General features: G+C 40.5%; 1 protein-coding gene across 1 annotated transcript in view; it reads right to left on the bottom strand.

Annotated features, from left to right (window-relative positions):
- PSMD11 (proteasome 26S subunit, non-ATPase 11) overlaps positions 1–12,510 on the bottom strand; it is a 30,967-nt gene that overhangs the window by 11,609 nt on the left and 6,848 nt on the right. The window contains exons 3-6 of the mRNA XM_041725999.1: positions 10,204–10,328; positions 5,049–5,120; positions 4,587–4,644; positions 1,264–1,458 (exon numbers count right to left, since the gene is read on the bottom strand). Coding sequence (XP_041581933.1) covers positions 1,264–1,458; positions 4,587–4,644; positions 5,049–5,120; positions 10,204–10,328 — 450 coding nt within the window. The remainder of the gene's footprint in view (positions 1–1,263; positions 1,459–4,586; positions 4,645–5,048; positions 5,121–10,203; positions 10,329–12,510) is intronic.

Raw genomic sequence — 12,510 nt, 5'->3', positions numbered from 1 at the left:
TTTCAACCAAGGAAAGGTGGTTTGTAGAGCTTCTGCTCCTCCTCTCTGAATGACAATACAAGCTATTTGATATTCACAATACCTGATAAGCAAGTAGTACAGGCATTGTGTTATGCAAACATGGAGAAAACATCCCAGAGAGGTAACGCCAGGATTTACACTAGCCTTCTGTCTCCAATTCCAGTGTTCCATCCATAATGATGATAAATTATGACTAATAAAAGCTGCTGACTACAAAAAACAGGCATGACCTCTGAGCCCCAATATTCACACTCCATCAGAAAGGTATCCACTGGGGATCCCTGAGTGGCTCAGAGGTTTGGCGCCTGCCTTTGGCCCAGGGTGCGATCAGGGAGTCCCAGGATAGAGTCCCACGTCGGGCTTCCAGCATGGAGCCTGCTTCTCCCTCCTCCTGTGTCTCTGCCTCCCTCTCTCTATGTCTATCATGAATAAATAAATAAATAAATCTTAAAAAGTATCCACTACATTCAACGAAATGGGGGATAGTGGAGGAGACTTTCCTTAGCCTTGATTTGACACCCTTTGGAAAAGTCCAACATCCTTTACCAAGGCTTCCAAGCTGTGACAAGAGACTTAGGTTAGTCCAACCATGGAGAGAAGTGGTAGCCTTTAAGTGAGTGACTAAGATAGAGGTTAAGGGAGATTTTTAAACCTGTAAAGGTCGGGATGCCTCGGTGGTGGGTTGAGCACCTGCCCCTGGCTCAGAGCGTGATCTGAGGTCTCAGGATCAAGTCCCACATCAGGCTCCCTACCTGGAGCCTGCTTCTCCCTCTGCCTACGTCTCTGCCTTTCTCTCTCTGTGTGTCTTTCATGAATAAATAAATAAAATCTTAAAAAATAAAAAAAACCTGTAAGGGTCTTGGCTCTAACAATTAGGCTGCCTTGCCCATCACAGTAAAGTTTTTTTTTTTTTTTTAATATTTTTATTTATTTATTCACGAGAGACACACACAGAGAGAGAGAGAGAGAGAGAGGCAGGGACACAGGCAGAGGGAGAAGCAGGCTCCATGCAGGGAGCCTGACATGGGACTTGATCCCAGGACTCCTGGATCACGCCCTGGGCTGCAGGCAGCGCTAAACCGCTGCACCACCAGGGCTGCCTGGAAGGTACTCTTCTAATTGGGTTTCTCTGAGCTTGAGCAGAATCAGCTAATTACATTCTCTATCCTGACATTCCCCCATTCCCCACTGTGATATAAAAAGAGCTTTAAGAGAACATCACATGAGCAGCTAGGGTGTTACCTGATTGCATATCCAAGGTGGCCTGCAATTTAGGAGGGCAGTAGATAGCATTTGCTGTAGTTCGAGCAGAGGTTAAGGCAGCTCGGGCTTTCGGCAAGTTGCTCAGGGCATGGTATGTTTTGCTTTCTAAAAGCTGTACTTCCACCAAAAGGGCTTTGTCATCCATCTTTTTCAACTCCCGCAATAGCTGAGAACCTGGAGCAGGAAAAAATATATACCCCTTTGTTATCCATAATCTTAATACCTTAATACTATAACATCTTACTCTCCCACCCTCATAAGAACACTCAGGATAAAGAAACCTGCCTGAACTCAAAGAGAGGTAGTCTACTTGCGAGAGTTGTATTTTTTTTTTCTCTTTGAAGTTTTTGGCATACTAATGACATTAGACCCAAAAGTCCTATAAGCCTCTTCAGATTTGAATACAGTGACAATCTCCACCCAGAACATGCTGAAACTAGTTATTTGGTTCAGGCAGCCACTAGATATCATTCTCTTCCTGTCTAGCAATTATACGATTGCATAAAAAATTGCAGGCACTAAGGCTGGTGGGTTGGGCAAAGCAAGAGTTCGGGACATGCCACTGCTCTCCAAATACACCTTCTTCCCACCTCAGATGAGAAAATCCAATCCAAACAGATTTGCACCATATATAGAAATAAATAAATTATGACTGATAAATCATAAGACCCAGGGTGCCTGAGTGGCTCAGTCATTAAGGCATCTGCCTTCAGCTCAGGTCATGATCCCAGGATCTCTGCTCAGCGAGGAGCCTCCTTCTTCTTCTCCCTCTGCCTGCCACTCTGCCTACTTGTGCTCTCTCACTGACAAATAAATAAAATCTTAAAAAAAAAGAAAAAAAGAAATCAACAACCTGAATGTAAGAGCTAAACCCATAAAACACAGGATCTGGGATTAGGCAACGATTTCTTAAGTATGATACCAAAAGCATAAGCACAAAAAAATAAACAGGACTTATGGGCACCTGGGTGGCTCAATCACTTAAACATTCAACTCTCAAATTTTGGCTCAGGTCATAATCTCAGGGCTTTGAGTACAAGGCCTGCATCAGGCTCCATGCATGGAGCCTGCTTAGGATTTTCTCTCTCCCTCTCCCTCTAATCCCCCTGCACCCCTACACCTATATGCATTCTCTTTCTCTTCCTAAAATATTTTAAATAAATAAATAAACAAACAAACAAATAAATAAATAAAAATAGGTTTTAAATTAGAATGTGCCTCAAAGGACACTATTCAAGAAAGTAAAAAAAGCAATTCATAAAGGGGAGGGGGGGGGTTTGCAAATCACATATCTGGTAAAGGACTTGTATCCAGAATAAACAATAAGAACACAAACAACCCAATTAAAAAATAAGCAAAAGATTGAATAAACATTTCTCCAAAGACATATAAATGTCCAATAAGTACATGAAAAGATGCTCAACATTACTAGTCATTAGGGAAATGCAAATCAAAACCTCGAGATACCACTTTTACTCCTACACAAAGATGGCTAAAATAAAATGTGGCATTAACCACACAATGGGTATTCAGCAATACAAACAAATAAAGCAGTGATACATGCTATAACATGTACAAACCTTGAAAACATGCTAAGTGAAAGATGCCAGTCACAAATACCACATATTACAGGACTGTATTTAAATGAAATGTCCAAACAGGCATATCCAATAGAGGCAGAAAGTAGATTAGTGGTTGCCTGGCAGGGAGTAGGGAATAATGGGAATGATAACGAACAGGTACATGGGTACAAGGTTTCTCGCCGGGGGGATGAAAATGTTCTAAAATCTGATTGTGGTGATGACTGTACAACTATGAATATAGTTAAAATCACTGGCTCATACACTTCAAAAAGGGTGAAATTTTATTGGTCTATGAATTACAACTCGATAAAACTGTTACTTTTGGGGGAGGAGGGTGCCTGGCTTTTTTTTTTTTTTTTTTTTAAAGACAACAGAAATTTATTCTCTTATAGATCTGGAGGCTGGAAGTCTGAAACCAAGATGCCAGCATGGCCACATTCCCTTCTAAGGCTCCGAGGAAAATCTGTGCCATACTGCTTTCCTAGCTCCTGGGGGTGGCCAGCTCTTCTTGGTATTCCCTGGCTTGCAGGAAATCCCCTAGAATCACCAGTCTCAGCCTGTGTCACCCCATGGTTGCCTCTCCTCTGTGTGTTTCCAAATCCCTCTCTCCTTATAAAAATGCCAGTCATTGGATGGAGGGCCCACCTGAAACCGGTATGAACTTGATCATGGAAGAACATGCAACTCTTGATTTCAGGGTCATCAGTTCAAGCCCCACATTGGGTGTAGAGATTACTTAAATACATTAAACTTTAAAAAAAAAATTATTTGATTAATGCTACTATTTGAACCATATGCAGTATCATTTTGCAGGATAAAAACTGAATACTGGCAATTTTTTCAGCTTAATAGATCATGAGAAGCCATGTTCTTCCATCTGGGAAAAATAGTCCAAATCTACCATTAAAAAAAAAAAAAAATGCAGCAGGCAAAGTCTTTTAGGGTGTTTAAAGGCCACACAGCAGAAAAGCTTTAGTCAGCTCACTCTAGCTACCATATATATTTGCATCAATTAATTTCTTGAATTTTATCTTTTTTTTTTTTTAAAGATTTTTATTCATGAGAAATAGAGAGAGAGACAGAGACAGAGACAGATAGGCAGAGACACAAGCAGAGGGAGAAGCCATCTCCCTGTGGGAAGCTCAATGTAGGACTTAATCCCAGGACCTCGGGATCATGCCCTGAGCTGAAGGCAGACGCTCAACCACTAAGCCACTTGGCTTCCCAATTTGTTGAGTTTTAAAATAGATGTTAAGTGTAATTATAAACAAGTATAATAAATGTAATAGTAAAATACTTGCAGTTTGACCCTTTTGCTTTCTAAATTTGACAGATAAACTTTGGTTACTTACTTAGAACTTCCAAATGGCATTTCTCCACGACAGATTCAGTAAATGTAAGCCACTTTAAATCCTTCTTAGAAGTAGACAGAACAGGTGCACCTGAGTGGTGCAATGGTTGAACATCTGCCTTTTGGGTCAGGTCGTGATCCCAGGGTCCTGGGATCAAGTTCCACATCAGGCTCCCCACAGGGAGCCTGCTTCTCACTCTGCCTATGTCTCTACCTCTCTGCCTCTCTCATGAGTAAATAAAAATAAAAAAATAAAAAAAAGAAGTAGGCAGAACATAAATTATTAATACATAACTAGTTAAGAGTGGCCAGGTTCAGAATACATTTGCCAGCTAGGATGCCTTATTACTTTCTACCAGCTTACTTACCCAAATGCAATGCTTCCTGGTACCTCTTGGTATCAAAGTACAAAGACACCAGTCTTGCCTAGGAAAGAGAAAAGGCATTGACTGATAGAAAGAAAGAAAAAAGCCAAGAAAGAAATCAAAGATTGACAGTCACAGAACTGTTACTGCTGAATATACAAGTCCTGGAGAGAGCATCAAATCCAGCCTAAGAAATGATCTAGCCCATGGTATTATCTGCTACTATGACCAGTGACTGACTGACTTAACTTTACTGTACTGCTGTTTACTTCTCTGAGTCACCCAGCAGGTCTGTCTCAAAACTTCAACCAGAGTATTTTCACGAGTGGGATTATTATCAATGATCTTTGGGTGCCTGGATAATACAAAATTACTGAAAATACTTTTGATCCGAATGATGTTACTTACATTCACAGTCTGTCTAATGCCTAGAGACCTGAAAGTAGTATTAACGCAGGCACATACCTCCAAAGCTTGGCGTAAGAAAGTTCGTTTCTCTGACTTGGCCCATTCGATGCACTCTAAACACAATTCAACCTACAACAGAGAGACAGTACATACAATATTATGTCTTCACATTCTTCCCACAAACCTTGCTTTGGAAAACAGCTTCAATTCCCTCCTTATCCCCATATCCAACCCATGTTGCTCTATTTAATGTCCCAGGGGACATGCCTTGATCTACAGTATCTCACTGTGTAATGGTTATATAATGGAGAATTAACTTGGTTTTTTAGACATAAAGTATCTTTGTGCTTAGGTTGTGATCTTTTGAAAAAGAGCTTCACCTTCAAGATTCCTCTTCTACCTTCCCAGGAGGGACCCAGAACCTCCAATATATATAGCCTGGAATACAGATTTCTACAATGGCTCAGAAATCTTTAAAGCGGAAATTTCTCCCTAAATACTTGCAAATAATAATGGTAATGTGTTAATCTGAACCCACTGGTAATGAAGGGGAGAAAGCCTCAGACTGAGCACAAATGTCTTATTCCTAACAGTTGCCTGTAAGACTGAAAAGGCCCAGCTGGCTCTTTCCTTTCCGATACTAAGAAGTGCAACTAACCAATTCATCATCATAATACAATACATTTAGCACATATTAGAGGAAGTAAAAAGAAAGCAGAATTAGCCTAACACTTGAAAGGACTTTAAAGCTTTATTTAAAGGTGCTTTGGGGGCACCAGGCTGGCTCAGTTGGTAGAACATGTGACTCTTGATCTCAGGGTCCTGAGGTCGAGCCCCACATTAGGTGTAGGGCCTACTTAAAAAAAAAAAAAAATGAATGAATGAATGAATAAAAATAATAATAAAGGTGCTTTGCACCCTCAGTTCTATCTGCCACCCAAGCAGTGAGAGAACATGCAAAGTAACTGATTTAAAGCAGTGTTCTATGCTAGAGAGTCTACATGCCATCAGGTATCTGTGACATATCAGCTTTGAGAAAGTACATATAAGTACTGCAGATCTTACATCACTCTATTACTGCAAGTTTTGTATTAAGATTCCTAATCAGGGCAGCCCGGGTGGCTCAGCGGTTTAGCACTGCCCTCGGCCCAGGGCCTGATTCTGGAGACCCCAGATCGGGTCCTGTGCCGGGCTCCCTGCATGGAGCCTGCTTCTCTCTCTGCCTGTGTCTCTGCCTCTCTCTCTCTCTCTGTGTCTCTCATGAATAAATAAATAAAATCTTAAAAAAAAAAAAAAAAATTCCTAATCAAAGCATAGGATAAAAAGAAACTGAACTTTCTGGAGAACTCATTGCTAAAACAACATGCCTTTATGTACTTCCAGAGCTCTCTTAAGAAGTATTATAAGGAAGGAAAAGGAACAGAATATAATTCAAATAGACAGATCTTCTGCCTTTAGATCCTAAGTCCAAGTTCAGTAAATAAACAGATGACATTATATGGTAATTTGGAGGATTCACCAATGAGATACTCAACGGAACCTTCATAACTCACTGAAGCCCTCTGGTGGCTACTTAATCTCCAGTGCTAAACTCAACCAACCTCGTTAAAAATTCTATGAAAACTAAAATAAAAGCAAGCCAAGCACCATTTCAGAGTTTTGAGAGTTAGGTTCTGAAAAGCCAAACTCATAAGATCTCTGTTCATGACATGAATGGAACTGAAAATATCTGCTGAATGGGTTTAGTAACGAAAATACAAGAGTCCTTGATAGTCCTACATGTCTTGGGAGGGCTTAGAAATGCTTACCATCCCAATTTTATCCAGGGAGCTTTTTCAAAGAATACAAAAATGGATGCCAAGGCTCCTGACTCAAGTTGTCTGGAATACAGCCTGGCCACCCAGATGTAGGTCTCTAGTTAAGAAACACTGAATTCTAATCCATCATCTCACCTGTCCCCATTTCCCTGACAGTCCAGATGTGAAGTGGCTCACTCAAGGTCGCATATCAGCTGCTGGAATCAGAACTTGACCCTATCTCCATGCTTTTGTTCAAGTCAGTACTGACATTTCTCCTAGAGCAGGGATTTTTCACAAACTGAACGGAGTATCTCTTATCCTTTACAGGGTGCGTAATTTTGCACTATCTAGTACTATAATTGGTGAAGCCAGCACCTCAATTCTAAGGAAAAATTTTAAAGGCCACTGGCCTTGCTATACAACTATTTTGTTTGAGGTTCTGCACTTGGTTAATGCTAACAATGACTGATAAAGGGGTAAGAATATTTGAGAAGCCCCTGCTTCTGGAGAAAGCCTTTATTTGAGTACAAAAGCTTAATGTGATAGAAATCAGACATTTAAGTTTGAAATCAATACACTTAACCATTTTTTAAAATGCCTTATTAACTAAATCCTAATAGGAGAATAGTAACTACTATTCCAAGTCTGAAATTCTCTAACACAAACTCCTTTTTTCCACAGAAATAACTGTTTCAATAACAGGACTCAATGTCAGGTTTCTTAAAATGTGCTACTGTTACTGCAGTTAGACTATACCAAAAATGGCTTCTCTTGGGCAACTACCTGGAGATCCCTGAAAGGTAAAGTTAATTTTGAGATTTCAGTTCACTATTTGGAAAGGGTCTGGCTCAGTCCCCTCCTCAACCCAATTCTCTACTCCCCTCCCCTTGCCAACCACCCCATTCTCACTCTCCCACTCCACCCCTTTTCTTTCTAGGCTCTAAAGCTTAGTGCTGCAATTGATTCAATCCTAATCTGATTTCTTATCACCTTTTGGAATACAACAAACTGAAAACTGTTTTGTAGACCTATCCAACTTATGGTTAGTTCCCAAGCAGAAAAAGGCAAGGAAAATCCCCTCCTCCATCCTCTTGGGTACCAAACTCCCCAGTGTGTCCTAGCTTTTTTCAACAACATTCGCAAACTTCTTTTGCCTCAGGCCACAATACTATTATGACAGTGACCTATAACTTTGCTCCTCTATCCTGTCCCACCACTCAATGAAAGAATTTTAAAAGAACCTAGGATGTTCCAAGATGAACACATAACTCCAATATCTCCAAGTCAGAGACCTTGACTCACCTAGAGAAATGCAGTAACCACACTTAACACTTGTATCTCAAGTCACTAATTTTTTGTCTTATTTCAACAAAGTACCTCCTAAGTGTCAACCACTACCACAGGGAAGGCATTATACACACATTCCTTCAACAAATATTATTCTGTAACTCCTCTGGGCCAAACTATTCTAAGTGCCAAGGACACAGCAATAGGACAGGGCAAAGTAGCTACCCTCAGGGAACTTCTATTCTAAGGAGGAAACAGATGTTAAAAAGGAAAATAAATATGAAGAAAAGTAAAGCAGACAGGATATTTTAGACAGGAAGGCCTAAGGAGACACAGAGACACATGATAAAGGCTAGTAAACCCCACTAACAATGACAGGAGAGGAGGGCTAAATTATGATTTAATGGACCTCCACAAAGGAGTAGAACTGCTTGTTACACAAATGCAGTTCCATCCACTGAGCCAACTCTATGCTGTGGTAAGGGACAAATTCTGGAGACTTCACTGTGCAAAAAAGCAGCTTTGCTAACTAATTTTTTTCTGCCTAAAAAGTTGCAAGTACCATGTATCAGTCTATTTCAAACTAAGGTTTCTTGGTCCACTCATTATAAGGCATCCCATTTCAAACAAAAGATGGTGTCACTTTTTCATGAGAACAAGTACAATAAAAGAAAATTTAAGGTTAGATAAGACTAACATCCCTTTAAAATCACTTTTTCTTTTAAATTATTCATAAAAATATTTCTAATGCTTTGGTTAAAAAAAAAAACAGCCATCTAGGGCAGCCCGGGTTGCTCAGTGGTTTAGCACCGCCTTCAGCCCAGGGAGTGATCCTGGAGACCCAGGATCAAGTCCCACATCGGGCTCCCTGCATGGGGCCTGCTTCTCCCTCTGCCTGTGTCTCTGCCTCTCTCTCTCTCTCTCTCTCTCTCTGTGTCTCTCATGAATAAAATCTTTAAAAAACAACAACAAAAAAAGCCATCTAAATATTAACTATTTTTTATTTACTATCACAAAACAGAGTGCTGCCACAAATTGGAAGACTTCTCTACAAATGAATTTTCTACAAATAAAGTTAGTTTATGGTGTTTAAACTAGGCCTCAAAGAATCATTAAGGCAAGAAAGCAGATTTTACCAAAGACCTGATTTCAAAGTGGGATCCCTATGTCCTAGATTTCTAAAATTCCTCCTTATTTACTCAGAATGCTACTGTGCCCTTTCATACCTTTTATTTATACACCCACAGGGGCCAGAGCAAACAATTAGACATATAACCAACCAGCAATTCCTACCCTTGTCCTTGTATTACCTGACATATTACATATTTGTTTATTGCCTGCCTTCCTCATTAAAATATAATCCCCATGAGAGCAGTCACTATGTTTTTATAAATGTAATCCCATGTAACTATGTTTAACACATAGCCCACACTCAGTGAATACTGAGCAATGTACCTATAGGAAAGACAACTATGTTCTTCCTACAGATTCAACCATAATCTATCCTACTTGAATCTGCTGCTTTTTACTAAGTTTTAACTTTGGCAGTGTCTCCTCCTGAACTGCAGAAAATATATCTTTGAAAAGTTCAGAAGAGGCTGATTCCAAAGAGGCACTCTTCAGTACGGTTCAGGGTCTGGTCTAAACTTGTAGAGGACATGTACAGGTACACCAGAGTCACTTCCGCACAGATGAGACACAAACAGATGGATGCTCACCCCTCCATAAAGGCATATACGCAGTACAAAACACGCCAAGAAGGGATGCCACAAGACTTATTTAGTGCTCACAGGGAGCTTTGTGACACAGAATGAAAGGTACCACAGACACAGAAAACATTACAAAGGTGTGGCAATACAATACCTCAAAGACAAGAATCAGTTTGTGACCCTGATGTAATGAGGATTCCAGGGACCACTGACAATCTCCACTTACAAAGCAAAGCATGGAACAGACCCAAAGTATCAAATGCCCTGTAACAAAGAGAAACTGACATGATAAGTCCTGAGCTGTCCTCCCAGCTATCCCTTCCACATTAGTACCACAGTGCAGGCAGGCATTTCTTTCACTGAAACAGACTTTTTTTTTTTTCCTATTGTCTACCTTCTGCCATTAAAGTAGCTTACCTCCTGCCCTGTTGCTGCTTCCATATCAAGAAAGAGATCAAGAAGAGATCGGACCAGACGAGCTGCCTTAGCCTTGCTGATGGAATTCAAGAAGGGTCGCACATACTTCAGGAGTCCTCCAAGCTCTGTGTGGAAGGCAATTCAGAAAAGAAAAAGGAAACATCAATATTAGAAACTAGAAAATATCCATTAAAATAGTGACCCAAGATCATAAAATCCATCCTTATGTCACTGTATATCAGTCTAAATTAAGCATAGTAAGAATTTAAAGCATTCTTAGAAGGTAACAGAGTAGCAAAAATGAGTGAACAACATATACCAAATTTGTATTCTATTCCGCACTCACCTACTTGATTACTATGAGGGCCCTGGGAAAAGCTCACCTCTCTCGGCCTCATTTACCTGTCTTAATGACAGATAAACAGCAAAGTGCTCATAGTCTCAGAGCACAGTTTTCTACAACATGAAATATGCTATGCCTCTGACACCTGAGGTAAAATCAACTTCCTCACAAACCTGATGAGGTTATGGGACGGGTGTTTTGTTGTTGCTGAATTTCCAAGTCCATCATGGCAGCTGTCCTTTAAACAGAAGGTATTCAATTCCAGGTTCCCTTCTCCTCCTCTCTCAAAGTTCTCCCCAGTTTAGCCTTTTAGCAATATCACTTCCCTGGCACTCTGGCACTGAATAAACTTTTCACAGAAAACTTATGGTACTTTCCCTTTAAAGATATTCTATCCCTTAAAGATATACCTAAAATTCTTCATCTATCTGAAAAGACTAAGTCTTTTTTTTTAAGATCTTATTTATTTATTTGAGAAAGAGAGAGAGAAAACACGAGTAGGGGCAAGAGGCAGAGGGAGAGGGAGAAGCAGACTCCACGCTGAGCAGGGAAAGCCCCACTCGGGGCCACCCAGATGCCCCTGCAAAACCTAAGTTTAAAAAAAAAAAAAACTTAGGAAAAAAAAGGTGGTACAGTAAAAAAACTTAGGAAAAAAAAGGTGGTACAGTCATTTTAAGGGAGCGGCTTTAGAAACAAGAGAAAAAAATTACAGAATATTTCAACTCAATAACTACAGAAGTACTTTTGGAATGTAGGTTAAAATTACTTTAGTGCCACGGCTTCATTAATATTCTCCAATTGTGGACTCACCCTCCTGAGGATTCTAATTCAGGGCAAGCAAACCTCACCCTCCTGAGAATGCTAATTCAGGGTCCTGAAATCCTCATCTGCCTGAATAGTCACAGGATAGATGGGACTGTGTCAGGTACAAAAGGAACTTTATACAGTGGAAAAGCTCATCTTTACCTTCACTTCCCAGTACTGACCTGAGATTCCACCAAGATTTTCCCCATTATGCCATTTCATTCACCCCTGCATAGACTACACATGCTTCTGCTTTCATGCCTCACTCCCACTGCATTCCCATGGAGAATTTCTCACCCATCTTCTTGACTTATATAAACCTTAGATATCCTTTTAGGTCCAGCTAAAGTCCTATTGAGTATTCCATGCTAACTCCAGGCTGCAATGATTTCTCCCTCTCAAATTCCTTTTACACTTGTACAAAGCTTTTTAAAAGTAGTCTACTACAGGGCAGCCCCAGTGGCGCAGCAGTTTGGCGCCACCTGCAGCCCGGGGCATGATCCTGGAGACCCTGGATGGAGTCCCATGTCAGGCTCTCTGCATGGTGCCTGCTTATCTCTCTCTCTCTCTCTCTCTCTCTCTCTCTCTCTCTGTGTGTGTGTGTGTGTGTGTGTGTGTCTCAATAAATAAATAAAGTCTTAAAAAAAAAAGTAGTCTACTACAATGTCCCTTCTCCCACAGTATTTCCTACTATGCTGGAACAATTCTTTTTTTTTTTTTTAAAGATTTTATTTATTTATTAATGAGAGACCCAGAGAGAGAGAGAGAGAGAGAGATTGAGAGAGAGAGGCAGAGACACAGGCAGAGGGAGAAGCAGGCTCCATGCAAGGAGCCCAACGTGGGACTCGATCCTGGGACTCCAGGATCACGCCCTGGGCGGAAGGCAGGCGCTAAACCGCTGAGCCACCCAGGGATCCCAATGCTGGAACAATTATGAACAATCTCTAATGATAGGAATGTTCAGAAAGCAGACTATTTGAATGTTAGTCAAATTTATTTGTTCTTTTTTAAAACACAAGTCTTTAGCCTCCCTCCACACGGCCTCAAATTTCTGAAGATAACTACCATTTATATCTCCTTAACTTTCCCTTTCTTCAAGCAAAACATCTTTAGCTATTTCAACTGTTCCTCCAATGTTCTGGTTTCTAGATTCCTTGTCA

The sequence above is a fragment of the Vulpes lagopus genome, chromosome 12 (genome assembly GCF_018345385.1).
Source record: "Vulpes lagopus strain Blue_001 chromosome 12, ASM1834538v1, whole genome shotgun sequence".
In the NCBI taxonomy this organism is placed as follows: domain Eukaryota; kingdom Metazoa; phylum Chordata; class Mammalia; order Carnivora; family Canidae; genus Vulpes; species Vulpes lagopus.
This window is presented reverse-complemented; position numbering and strand designations above follow the sequence as displayed.